Source organism: Petaurus breviceps, unplaced genomic scaffold (assembly GCF_028583685.1).
Source record: "Petaurus breviceps papuanus isolate PSGF00001 unplaced genomic scaffold, PetGlider_PUasm1.0 225, whole genome shotgun sequence".
NCBI lineage: Eukaryota > Metazoa > Chordata > Mammalia > Diprotodontia > Petauridae > Petaurus > Petaurus breviceps.
This window is the reverse complement of record NW_027185889.1, coordinates 23,435,226-23,449,102: the sequence shown is the minus strand read 5'-3', so window position 1 is coordinate 23,449,102 and position 13,877 is coordinate 23,435,226. Positions and strand designations below refer to the sequence as shown.

Sequence of the window (13,877 nt, the reverse complement as noted above, 5' to 3'; positions counted from 1 at the left end):
CCCTCTCCCTCCCTCCCTCTCCCCTTACCCCCCCCCCATTTCCTTCCCTTATCTGTCTGTCTCTCTCTCCTTCCTCTCACCCTTTTCTTTCTATATACTACTATACTGATGCTCTTACATCCTTGGCTGGGGAGGGGAGGAGGCAGAATCCTTAATGACATACTTCAACTGACAAGATCAAAGGAAAAGCTCTTTCTTTTGCATGTTTTCAATCAATGTCAGGGAGCCTGAGACTGATTATAAATATTCTGTCCAAATGATTTCTTCTCTTCTTTCTCCATTCTCCACAAATTCCTAACCACTATGTTAACAACTCCCTGCCCATTTTTCAGGGGGCATGCAAAGTAGCTAACTAACAGGGCAGGATAACCCCATAAGTTAAGCTGCTCAAATCCTTTTGTTGCTGGATAGAATTTCCCATTCAGGTCAAGTCACATTTCACTTCTTTGGGGCGTAGTTTCCTCAGAAAGAGTTGGTCTGTTATTTCTAAGGGCTTTCCCAGCTTTGACATTCAGATTTCACTTTAAAATAATAATAATAATTTCATGTGCCATTCAGGGGCATTAAGGAAAAGTCATCACTATCTTCAAATATTTCAAGACCTATATGAGGGAAGAGCAATTTGTCATATTCTTCTTGGTCCCCGAGCATGGCCCACTAGGTGAAATTTGAAGGAACTTAAATATAGGATCAATATAAAGAACTTATTAGCCATTAAAAACAACTATAAAGCAAATGAATAGGCTGCCCTGTGAAATTATGAGTATGTAGTCACTGGAGACCTTCCAATGGAAGCTGGATGGCCACTTATGTAGAACAGAATGGAGTAAAGTGGAATAAAATAGAAAACATTTATTAAGTGCTACTGTGCGGAAGGTAATAAGGTTATAGTAGAAGGTGCTCATGCTCCAAGTAAGGGGCTGAAGTACCTAACTTTAAAGGATACTTCCTGTGCCTAAATTTTGTGATTATCTAGTCAAACTGGGGGAAGAGGGCTGCACTAGGTCTGTGATTTTGTTGGCTTCCGGTAAAGAAAATCTCTCTACCAAGGCAGATTAGCACCTGTTCTCCAAATTATATTCTTAAGTGATTTGCCAGCAACAGTGAGAGGTTAAAGGACTTGTCTGGGTCATCCAGGCATGACGTGTCTTAGACCCACATCTTGAACTCACGTCTTTCTTGCTCTATGGCCAACTATCTACTATGCCACTCTGCCTGTCTTTATTATAGACATAGGAGATAGGGACCAAACCTGTCATTTCATTAGTGTAGAGTATTCTTTGGTTGGGAAACATAGGTAAAAGGGATCAAGAGATCAGAGGTTCTTAACCAGTGTGTAGTGTGTGTGTGTGTGTATGTGTGTGTGTGTGTGTGTGTCTCCCAGACCCCTTTCACAATCTGGGGAATCTACAGACCCCTTCTTAGAATCATGTTTTTAAATGAGTTAAAGTAAAATACACCCAATTATAAAGGAAACCAATTATATTGAAGTATAATTATCACTTTTTTAAAAATAACTTCATAGATCCCAGGTTAAGACCCCTATAACTTTTATTCTTAGCACCTCTCTCTCCTAAATAAAAATACCTCTTCTCTATAAAAACCCAAAGAAATCATCTCCCATGGGGTGCTGTATAACATTATCCCAGGGGCATGTTTAGCAGTGGGAAGTATTCCCCAAGTGTTCTAGAGTGTACTCCCTCCTCATCTTGGCCATGCAGAATTCCAAACTTCCTTGAAAACTCAACTCAGGTACCACCTCCTACATGAACTATTTCCTGAACCCCAGTTACTAGCCTTTTATTTCCTTACAATTTCTTTATAAATTCTTTGTGTCTATTTATTTATGTTCTTGTATCTGCCAGTAGTCAGTCAACAAACATTTAACTGCTTTGAATGTATCAGGCACTTGCTAAACACTGGCAAAAACAGTCCCTGCCCTCAAGGAGCTAACTTTCTAATGGGGGAGACAACATGAAAATAACAATGTACATACATTAGATAGATTGGTAGATAGATAGACATAGAGACAGATGGGGAGAGCGGGGAATGGAAGGTAAATGTCCTACTTAAGGATAGAAACTGTCTTGCTTTGGGTTTTATATCCCTAATGCCTCATACATAATGGGCATTAAATAAATGTTTGTTAAGTTGAGTTGAATTGAATATTATTGATATGTTGGATAAAGCTAGAATCTGTGTGGCATAGTGAATAGTGAACTAGTCTTAGGGCAAGAAAGATGTGGGCTCAAGACACATACCACTGTGTGACCCCGGGCAAATAAGTCACTTAACAACTCAGTGCTCTAAGCCAGTGGTTCTCAAAATGTTGCTCAGGGGCCTATAGGGGTCCAAGACAGCCCATAGGGTTCAAACTATTTTATGATAATGCTAAGACATTTTAAATTCTAATATAGTAAATACTGGTAGATATAACCCACATGGACAAAAACTTTTGGGGGTCCTCAATAATTTTTAAGAGTATCAAGGGGTCCTAAGACCAAAGATATCTGAATATTACTTCTGTAGCCAACTTTCTAAGACTAAGTTGCACAGAAGGTACTGACCCTCACTGGTAGAGGGAATTTTCTCACCTGAAAGTTCCCTATAGCAATGAGATTACAGGGCTACTCCCTATCCCCAGACCATTTCAAAAGGCCTAATCTTCAGCTCTCAGCCTCTTACAGATAGATGCCCAACACGGTAGCAAAAGAAGCATCTAAATAGTGAGAAGACATAATTGGTTTCCACAAATAGTGATATCAGATGCACTCGTGAAGTTTCCATCTGCTGGTTAAGACTCATTGTTTTTGTTCATTTTCAGGAAATACATTTGAAGAACTCAAGCAGAGGGAGCTCAGGAAGCAGGAACTACAGAATGTAAGGACTACCATCCAGGGGCGAAGAATGAACATGCCACCTCTGCAGGATCCTTCTCTGTAAATAAGTTATTTGTTCAACATTGGAAGACTTTAAAAACAAAAACAAAACACACCGGTTGTTTTAATAAGCTTGATGAAAAGGCAAAACAATGGGCATTCTCCTAGGGGGGTGGGGTGGGGGGAGGAGGATGGATTGAGCAAACATTCCAATGTTAAACCTCTTTAAAACACTAGTGTCAACTCCTTGCTAAACATCTTCCCAGAGCTGCTATGTTGCTCTCTGATTCTGTAACTTCTCTATACTATCCTATACAAAAGCAAAACAAAATATATTCCCTTCCTTCTCAAAAGCCCACAAGTCCATGGGCCGCCATAGATGCAATTGCTCAGAATCGATCTATGAACCCTTGGCTGGGAGAGCAATGCATTCACCAGCCTTGTCTGTGTGTGTGTGTGTCTGTGTGTCTGTGTCTGTGTGTGTGTGTTTTATTTTTATTTGCACTTCTTTAACAAACAACAGGGCTGTTTGTTTTAACGGTGTCAGATAATGATTGTTTGTCTTCTCCCCTCCCTTTCCATTCGCACAATGCAAACACTCTCAGTAGCCGACCCCCAGCAGGAAAGTAACACCACGAGATTTTCAAACACACACAGCTTCCCATCTGTGGCACTTGGACCAAATAAGGGTTGGATCCATTTAGTTTAAAGACAAAGTTTTCTTTCCTCACCTGTGCCCCCCACCTCTTCCTCCACAAGCAAGTAGATACAATTTGAGAAACAAATTCTGTTGTAGACCCCAGTCTCAAAGCATAGCAATCTCTGGAGTGCTCAGTGTCTCCTTCTGCGATCTAAGTCATTTCTTCCTTTTATTTTTTCCCATGTAAAAGCAGTATGTTAAATTTAGCATATCATTAATACAGAATATTATCAAATCGTATGTACAACTCTGTTTTCTAGTACAATGGTGCTATTTTGTAGTTTGTTATATGAAGGAGTCTGGCCAAAACCGTAACTGGTGAAAGCAAAATGAAGGAGAGATTAACAAAGGGAAAAGGAATTGAAAAATCCATCTGGTTTTGATGGAAAGCAAAGAACATACTTCCTCCTCCCCCCCCCCAAAAAAAAAAAACAAATTTCTTTCAAAAACAGAGCTAAAGATACCAAGAATGATTATCTCTTTCTCCATGAGAGAGTATTAAGAGAAAACAATTCAGCAAATAGTGTCAGGTGGGAGTTAGAAGTCCTCCTTTTCCTTCCTTAATTTTGGGAACAAAATTATCCCTTTCTCACCCCATCATCAAACTCTGCTGTGGACTCACCACTATGTGACCTTGGGCAAGTCACTTCACCACTCTGTGCCTCAGTTTCCTCATCTGCAAAATGGGGAGAGTTCTTGTCATCTACCTACCTCACAGGAGTGGTGTGAGGATTAATAAGAAAAGGGTCTAGATTCTACCACACAAAAATGAATTGCTGAAGTGAAAGGAATCCTCTGAAAGGGTAACAATATCACAACCATAGGATGCATTTACAAATTGCTCTAAACATCAATGTGCTAATAGTCTTCTCAGAAATATTTCAAAGCACATGGGATGTGTTATATATGAGGACTAGATAGAATTATGCATTTTTTATTTCCGCACACAAATTGAAAGAGGGAGAAGAGGAGAAAACAGAGAAAAAGACAGATTTGGCCTGATTTCTGCCAGTAAAGAGGAAGACATGGCTTAAATTTTCAGGATACAATGATTCTTTCAGGCAAACAGCCTCCACTTAGTATATACCTCTTCTGGTGCATGAAATGATCATCTAGAATCTGAAAATTTTAATTTGCTCCTTCCTTACAGGTCCCTGTATCCCATGGTTCAAAATATTTAAACAGTGTCCAATGAAATAATCACAGGACTACTGCCTTGAAAAAATTTTCATCTAACCTCTAATGCGCCGTTATAAAATGTATTTTTTAAAATTCGACTACTTTTCACTAAATTTGGTAGCTAACAAGTTCTAAAGCATTTCCTTGACCAGCCAGAAAATTTTGTCCCATGGGAAAAATTCTGTCCAGGAATCTCTCATAAATATTCTACACTTTCTGGAGTGCCACAAAACTTCTTTCTTAGGAAAGTAGACATTGAGAACAGGCCCACAGATGCTCATTTCAGTCTAGTTTCCCCATTTCAAGCCCAAGGGGTCCTGGTTTCCCAAGATCCTTAAGAATGTGGCTATGACATTCAAGGCTGCTCTGAAGCACTTTGATTTGGTGGTGTTAGGCCCTGGTCCCACAGTCAGCTGTTTATTTCCCCAAGGTGCACTCAAGCATCTCTCTACTGGTCCCTTTCCCCAATTTCTTAAACTCTTTGGTTGTATCTAACAGAAACATTAAATGGGGCTAAGAAACCAGCTATTAGTTCAGTGGAATCAAATCTTTATTCCCAAGGAAATCTCCATCAGCAAGCATTTATAAATCTCCTACTGTGTGCCGGGCACTATGCTCTTTAAAAAATTAACTTCTGTTTGGGGTGGGGGAGGAAGAGAAAAAAAAATGTCATAATGTGAAAAGTCTTGTCATGCTGCCTCTCTATCATTAATGGGGCTTTGTAAATATTCCTAGACTCTTCAAACGTCAGAGTCAGAAGAGACCCTTAAGGTTTTCAGAGTCTACCCCACTCCCCAGTGTAAGAATGTCCTCACTGATGAAGCACATGAACTAGCTGACCTTCACATCTTTTTTCCTCCACTTCCATGAAAAGCACTGAGCTCTTGGGCCTTTCTCACGAATTTTACTTTTTCATTTGAGGGGCCCATCTCTCCTTTATGCACTTAGCACAGTCACATAATACTGTAAGAACAGTCTGGCTCCTCAGCCCACTGGGTCACTTCAATGGAAAATGGGAAGAGAGTTTTTCAATCTCTGAGTCCTTTAATGTCAATACACCCTCCCTAATGGGGTTGGGGGGGGTATTTTAAATCAAAGGAGATCATGTATAGTAAAGCACTTTGCAAATACTTTGTAAAAGGTCAGTTGTCAAATAACAAGTGTTGTTGTTAAAGAACAGAAAAATACTGCCCTCCCCATTTAGAGTTAGATACCTAGAAGTAAAAATAGTCACCTCTTGAGCCGATACTAGGATAAGAATCAATATGTTATCTACTCAATCTGTTAATTTAGAAAAATTTCTTTTTAAAAATAGTCTACAATATGTTCTTTTAGGAATGGGAAGCTATAAAGAGAAAAAAAGGGTAAAAGGAGGAATGACAGATTTTTTTTAATTCCTTGGCAATAGATTCAAAATAATACTTTCTTAAATCAATCAATTGATTAACAAAAATATAGTAAGCTCCTACTACTTGCTAGGCACCACGTTTGTCACTAGTGACACAAAGACAACATCAACAATAAAATATGAAACAATCTCTGCTTTCATGGAGCTCATATTCTTTAAGGGGAGACAGCATGTAAATATCAACCAGTCAAAAAGCATTTATTGTGTACCTATTGCGTGACAGAGATTGGAGATACAAAGACACACATGCAAAAAGAAACCATACTATGTATCTGATACAATGTCATTTTGTATTGTGAACAATGTCAGTCTATTTCCAGTCAAGAAGGTTTTATTGAGCATTGTATTCAACACTGTCCTAGGTACCACAAGAGGCTGCAAAAAAGATTAATCTTGGCCATTGAGAGAGTAGGGATAGACACTGTAGATAGCCAACACTCCCTTCTTAAAGTAGCTAGCCCAGTAGCTGTTTTAGTAGTGGCATTAGTTTAAATTCCCCAGCCTCCAGCATAATTTCTAAGGGGCCTTTCCTGGGCCTCCTGACCCAGAATGGTGCAGGATTCTCTGGGTAGCTAGACCCTAGCTACTGGTCTGTTTGTTTCATATACTAATTTTATACTGGAAAAGAAAAAGAATTAACACCACCACAAGAAGAGATTGCCCAAGGCAAAAGAGCCTAACTGGCATCAGCTTTGATCAGTGTAATGCAATGAAAGCTTTGGGTTCAAATCCCAACTCTGCCAATGACTACTTGTGTGTCTTTGGGTCTCAATTTCTGCATTTATATAAGTAGGAGATTGAACTAGATAACCACTATGGTCTATGACAAATCAACAAGGTGTGCAAGGCACTCTCCTAGGTGCTGATAATACAACTACAAAAATAGAACTGCTCCTGCCTGGAAGGAGCTCACATTTTATTACAATCCCAACCTTTAACCATCATCAAAAGAAGGGATTCTGATGAAAAATCAAGCTCAGTAGCAAACAGACTAGGTGTGGTCCTCTTTCCCATCAAAATTTCCCTCTCCTGTGGATACAGAAAAATTACTTACATTTACCAGTCTAGAATACATGCTAGAGGGTTCATGGTGGCATGGTGGCATTCTGAGCAGATATCAAATCCCTGATCAGTTTCTGACAATTAAAAAAAAAAAACTAAATAAAATCCTAGGCAGGAGCCATTTCCAAACTGCCCCTGCCCTTGAGGGGTTAGTGTGTTGGTATGTAGGAAGTCCCCTATGCCGGATGGCTCAAGGGTCTCCATCAGGAACAAATACATTTCCTAGGAGGCTTCTAGAGGAGTATACAGCAATCCATCTTGCTTTCCTGTTTACGGATTTGGCCAGCAATGCCAAAGTGGTGCTATTGTTTGTTTAAGAAAGTACTTGACTAAAACACAAAAGAAAGCATAGAAATATTTTTTTAAAGTATTAAAAAAAAAACCAATGATTCTATAGATGTAAGGCTTATTGAAATAGAATTAGGTCTAGCCATCACCTTTCACCTTTTTTTTAGTCACTCACAAGTAGCAAAGCCTCCAAATGGTTAACTTGGGGGCAGGGGTAGAAGTTGGACATTAAGGTCAGCATAGTCCCTCCATGACTTTGTAGGCTCTTGAACTTGGAAAACTCATCAGGATATTAATGGAACAAAATACCTTGGCTCAAGTCACAAACATAAGGACAGCATTTTAAGTAAATGGCAGAGCTCAAATAGAGGTACAATCAAAGGTTGGTTGCCCTGTTGTCTGTTCCCAGGGCAGGAAGTCAAAAGAGAGGAGCAAATGAGGGGTGTGGGTGGGGATGTGCAGTCACTGCTAAGAATACCTTCTCCCCTTTTTCCCTATGACATTCTTCAGCACTTCCTCATTCATGGAAGATACTCACCCTTCATTTAAACATCTTAATGAGCATTTAGCCCTTACTCATCTAGAAAGCAAAGACTCTGATCTTTGCAAAGAGCCATGCCACATTTCCAATGTGAGACACAGGTTATCTACTGATAAAGGTAAAAAAAAGAGGACAACTTATGAGAAAGAGTTGAAAGTTATGGCTAACAATCTGTGAAGTTTTTTTTAAACTTTATATTGTCTTTATGATTATCGTAATGTGCAAAAAATGACTCAGTTCTTCTTTCTTTCATTTTTTTCCTTTTTTTTGGAATAAGGGGTAGTAAGTTAAAACCCAAATAGTCTTTGAAACTATAGGCTAGTTAGGAAAAAATGTATGTTTGACTTAATGAAGTTATAATCAGTCTATTTAAGATAGTTTGCATTTATTTTTTAGTATTAAAGGAATTGTACTAATTTATTTGAGAGGTACTTGCTCTGGTTGGCTCTCTATGAGAACACTGCTTCCCATCCAAAGCAAGCTCAAAAAGTGCCACACCTTCTTCCCGATCTTCCCACTGGCAAATCTGTTCAGTGCCATTGATTTCAAAATTCAACCATTGCATTTCTTCCATCTTCCTCACCCAACCAACTACATACACAGTCCATATCATGCCTCTGTGAAACTGACCCCAAATGATGCGTTTTCATTAAGAAAAAGCTAAAAGGAAAGCTGTTAAGGTTTGTGTTTTTGTTTGTTTGTTTGTTTTTACCAATGCTAATATTTAATCCTACAGTACACATTTTGCTTATTATTATTTTACTTTAAAAAAAAAAGCTTTCCTTTCCAAAGTTAGAACCTGACACATATCAGTCTTTTCTTTGTGATTCCTCTGCCCCCTCCCCAAAGAAATGGTGGGAAGAATGGCTGGAGTTCTGACATATCATGTAGAGTAGAAAGATTTCCATCTGACAGTGAACAAGGTAACCAAGAAGCCTCATGTTGAAAGCACAGAGGATTCGATTTGGTTTCCATCTGTTTTGTTTTCCATTGTTCTTTTTTCCCCCTTCCAGTTAACATGTTGGTGGTCTTCTTAATGGTCTTTGGAAAAGTGGGCGAAGACTACTTTAGAAGTGTTGAGCTGGAATGGACCATTTGGAATGACCAGATGAACATTTTCTTTGTATCTGCTCCTTTTTCATACATTATTATAGATGAGTCACAAGTGTGAGTAGATGCTGTCCTTCCATTTTCCATTGGTCCTTGTTATACTCTTCTTTCTGCTAAGGAAAAGAGTATCTACTTTTTTTTTAAAGACTCTCCCTGTGTTATGACAAAAGGAAGACATAAGAGCAAATGTCCCCTTTCCCTAATAATAAAAGAAACTAAAGATAATAACTCTTTGTTAGAGGATGTCAACTGAATACCATCTGCCACTTTGTAGATGGCAGTCCATCATTTTTTACCTAGTATGGTTTTTTTGGTTGTGTAGGCCCCAATCACATATGAAAATAATTCTTTGTCTTTTGAACAAAATGCATTGACCTTGAAGCTAGGAACCATCTCTTTCCAAGACCCACCTGAAAGCTTGATTCCATTAATAATTTTTTTATCTTGTCTTGCTCTGTCATCTTTGGTCACTCTTAAAAAAAATACATCTGCTGCTAATCACCCAGCAGGAGTGCCTCTCAAACCCAACCTATTTACCAGTCATTTTTTGCTATATCTCATTATAACTCCTATTCAGAGTAAGATTAGCAAAAGTTTTCCAATGTCACTTAGCATGTATCCAGTTTACACAAGGGCTCCAAGCACTATACAAGATCCTCTTTGGATAAGGAGAGCTAATGAAGTATGAGGACTATGGTTCTATCTAGCATTTTGCTTCATTATATTTTTATCACTTTTATAAGGCCAAGTGTGCTAAACAGACCCCCCGGCACTGAACCCATACCTTCCCTGCTACTTTGTAACCTAAAAATGGCAATCAGTAGTTCATTATGATATGTCTTAGCTAAAAAAAAGCATATTTTTCAAGAAATTAATCCTGATTGTATTTGAAATTATTATTCAGTTCATTTATGGTGAAGGAATATTGATCCTGATGACTTCTAAAAATGTAACTAACTGAATCATTATCTTTCATTTACTGTTGTAATAAGCATATTTGGAAAATGTACGGCTAGAGAGTCATAATAAAGTGATATTATCTTCCTTTTCTTTAGTAATTACATTAAAATTAATCATGTTTGATTAATCAGTCTGTTTTGGATAACAATGGCGTAATGTGTCATTCCTTAAGAATTCAGCTATAACCTCAATCAGGCAACAGACCCTTAAGCGCTCGCCTATGTGTTCTAAACAATCAAGGATGACGATTAAGCAAAATGAGGACTCCAATTATATATGAACCATGTTCAACCACCTGTTGAAAGGAAAGTATGCCAACAGCAATAGGACAACAAATCTCTACAATATGATAAGCCCCAGAAAGCAGAGAACCACAAGGCTCCTTAAAGAGGGATGAACTGGCCCAAGACAAAAATGGAGTAGATCAAAACCTCTGTGTCAATCAGCAGTGGGTCTGGGAGATGCACTGCATTTGAAAGACCACTATATTTCTAGGCTGAGTAAGATAGGGAGATGGAAGGATGGATGGAAGGAAGGAAGGGAGGGAGGGATGGGGTGGGATGAGATGGGATGGGATGGGATGGGATGGGATGGGATGGGATGGGATGGGATGAGATGGGATGGGATGGAAGGAGGGGAGCAAAAAACATTGGGAATGACAAGATAAAATGTAGTGAAACAACTCTAGACTTCTAGTTTCAAAATCTATCGTTAGAGGTTTAGAAAGCCATTTATTCAAATACAGCAAAGCCAAGTGCCCTGTATACTCTATTTGCTACACCCTCATTCAAAGCTTGAAGTGACACATTCTACATGTGAATTTAGATATCTAAAGTCATGTTGATTATTTCCTGAAAAGCATTCAAACCACCAAGATCAATATAACCAATGGGCTCTCCTTGGTAATCAGAAGCACTGAGAATCATTCAGCACATGTCCTCATTCTTGTCCTTATGCCCACCCATGTTACAATGCCAGCACTTGATTATGAGCACTATTTCCTATCATGTGTATCACTGTTGTGATGCAGAAGACCGGGACACCATAAAAGTGTCATTGGCTAAACTCTGACCTTCCCTGAGTGTTCTTATGCTCCCGGGAAAAGTCCACATAAGGATTTCTCATTCATGTCCACATGAAGAGCTTATCTTGCTAAAATGGAGAACACTGAAAAGTGATCATAAGGAATCCTATTTCCTGGAAAATGATATAAGATCACCCAGTAACTGTTTTCTTGAACTACTGAAGTTTAGATCCATTAATAGTAATGAATCAGTACTTTTAGAGACATAGAAGCAGGTCTAGAGATTGGTGCTCCTCACTGCCCAATGATCTACCATCCCCAAAGGGTTTTGTCATTCAGTAAACACAAAGATTACCATACCCTTGGGTTTTAGATTATACAGGAATACATTGCCAACTTCATGGTCCACTGTCTGAAAACCCTGGGAAGGGTGGCAGTTAGAGAGCATTTGTATGGGGAGTTTATAATTCTGTGAGGTATAATAAAGCATGATGGTTGGCAGCATCTGGCTTTTAAATGTTCTTTGATTCAACCTACGAATGAAATTCTGAAAAAGCTGAAGGAATCACTGGAAAAAGAAATGTAGATAAATCTGCTCTAAGATGATAAATCCACAGAAAGATTTGACCCTGGTATGGTCCAAAATGTTGTCTGAGAAATAGCATGGGATCATAGATTTACAACTGAAAGGACTCTCAGAAGCCTTTGAGTCTAATCCCTTCATTTTATAGATACAGAAACTGAGGTCCAGAAATGTCATAGTCATAGACTTAAAACTAGAAGTGACATCGAAAGTCATCTGGTTCAGCCCCTTCATTTTACAGATAAAGAAAATGAGGCACAGTTACTGCTTGAGGAGCTGGAAGAAACCTCAAAGACTCTCTGGTCCAACTCTCATTTTACAAAAGAAAACAAGACCCAGGAAGGTCAAGTAACTTGCCAAAGGTTACATAGGTGGCAAGCATTAGAGTTAGAATTTAACATCCCATCATTTCTCCTAACTCCAGTGTCAATACTTGTTCAGCCTCATGATGCTCTCTCTAAAGTGATCTTGGGATACCTGAAGGATCACAAATTCATGAAGAAAAGATGACATGGATTCCTACAGCAATAAATCACCCAGGCAGATGCTGTCCTCTTGGGGAAAAAAATGCACCTTGGACTACAAGGTACCTACCCCTCATCCACTGGTTCTTATATAATTCCCTATACGAGTAAATGAGAGAATCAGTTTCATATATGTTGACAATTCAACTCACTCAAGCTGGCTATTTTTTTTTCCAGTAGCCATGATGAATTGAGATAAACTATTCACACTTTCTCACTCAGTCCCCTTAGGATTAATAGTACATATTTTCAAGACAAGTGAATGGGATTCAGGGCAAAGTCTGTGACCTGTGGAGCAGGATCCCTCTCTGCATGAAACTCACCAGGCCCATATGGGGATCAAACCATGACCTGGGACTCATTAGCACTATGCTCTAAGCAGCCCAAAACAAATACAGATTTGGAGCCAATAGAATTTCAAACCACACATGAGAATGTAATCAACACAGCCCAGGAAAAATACAGAAAAAATACATATGCCAATACTATTTCTATATAAGCAAAAAGTATATTGGGCACTGAACTCAAAGTCAGGAAGTTTTAGACTTGAATCCTATCCCAGATATTTATTAGCTGTATCACTCTGGTCAAGTCACTTTTAATTTTCCTGAGCCTCATTTTTCACATCTATAAGGTGGAAATAATCAAAAAATCTAAAAGGGCAGCATGGAGTAACACAAAGTCAGGGTGGCCTAGGTTCCAGTTGCTTTTTTAACAAAATTAAATGACTGTGCAAGTCACTTAATCTTTCAATTCCCCCAGGCCACTCTCTAAGATTATAAATTGCAGAAACAAGGGTTGATCTGTTTCTGTAAAGGGCATTTCATCACTGGAATTCCTTACATAAGGGAAATCACAGATCCTGTCAAAAATATAGCATAAGTGTAAGGATCAAATGAGATCAAGCATGTAAGGCAATTTATAAACTTTAAAGAATTCAATAAATCTCAGCTATTATTGAGAGATTCACAAAAATGTCATTCTGTCTCCATGAACTCCGGTTATATGATCACCACCTGGGTATTTCAAACTGGATGGGTTATCACCTTAAATTAAACATATCTAAAATGAAATTAATTGTGTTCCCCTCCATACATACACCCAAAAGCAAACTGCTTCCCTTCTTTATGTCTCTTTTTTTTTGTTAATATCACCTTCTCCCAGTCATCACAATTAAAACACTGGAGTGACTTCTGCTTCCTTCTTCTCCATCATTACCCCTATACTCAGCAAGTCCTGTTGATTCTTCTTTTTTTATTCAGTGTTGTTTTATGTGCAGTTCCAAATTCTCTCCCTCCCCTCTTCTCTCTGTTCATACAAGTCTTCCCATATTTTCCTGAAATCATGTCCTCCATCATTTTTTCCAGCACAATAGGATTCCATCATATTCATATACCATAACTTGTTCAGTCTCTCCCCAACATCCATTGAGAGAGCAAGGTGGAAGAAAACATTATAAATATGAAAACAAATTTCTGCATTAGACATATTACAAGGAAAAAAATAAAAAAGAAATAGAAGAAAATATGCTTCAATCTGCACTTTGGGCCTATCAGCTCTCATGCTATCTCTTCTCTCTCTCTCTCTCTCTCTCTCTCTCTCTCTCTCTCTCTCTCTCT

General features: G+C 38.6%; 1 protein-coding gene across 5 annotated transcripts in view; it reads left to right on the top strand.

The window, feature by feature from the left end:
- Positions 1 to 10,254, top strand: part of IGF1 (insulin like growth factor 1) — a 121,696-nt gene extending 111,442 nt beyond the window's left edge. For all 5 annotated transcript variants that reach the window (XM_069095259.1, XM_069095261.1, XM_069095260.1 and 2 more), the window contains one exon: positions 2,825 to 10,254. In XM_069095259.1, coding sequence (XP_068951360.1) covers positions 2,825 to 2,884 — 60 coding nt within the window. In that variant the 3' untranslated portion in view covers positions 2,885 to 10,254. The remainder of the gene's footprint in view (positions 1 to 2,824) is intronic.
- Positions 10,255 to 13,877: the final 3,623 nt, after the last annotated feature.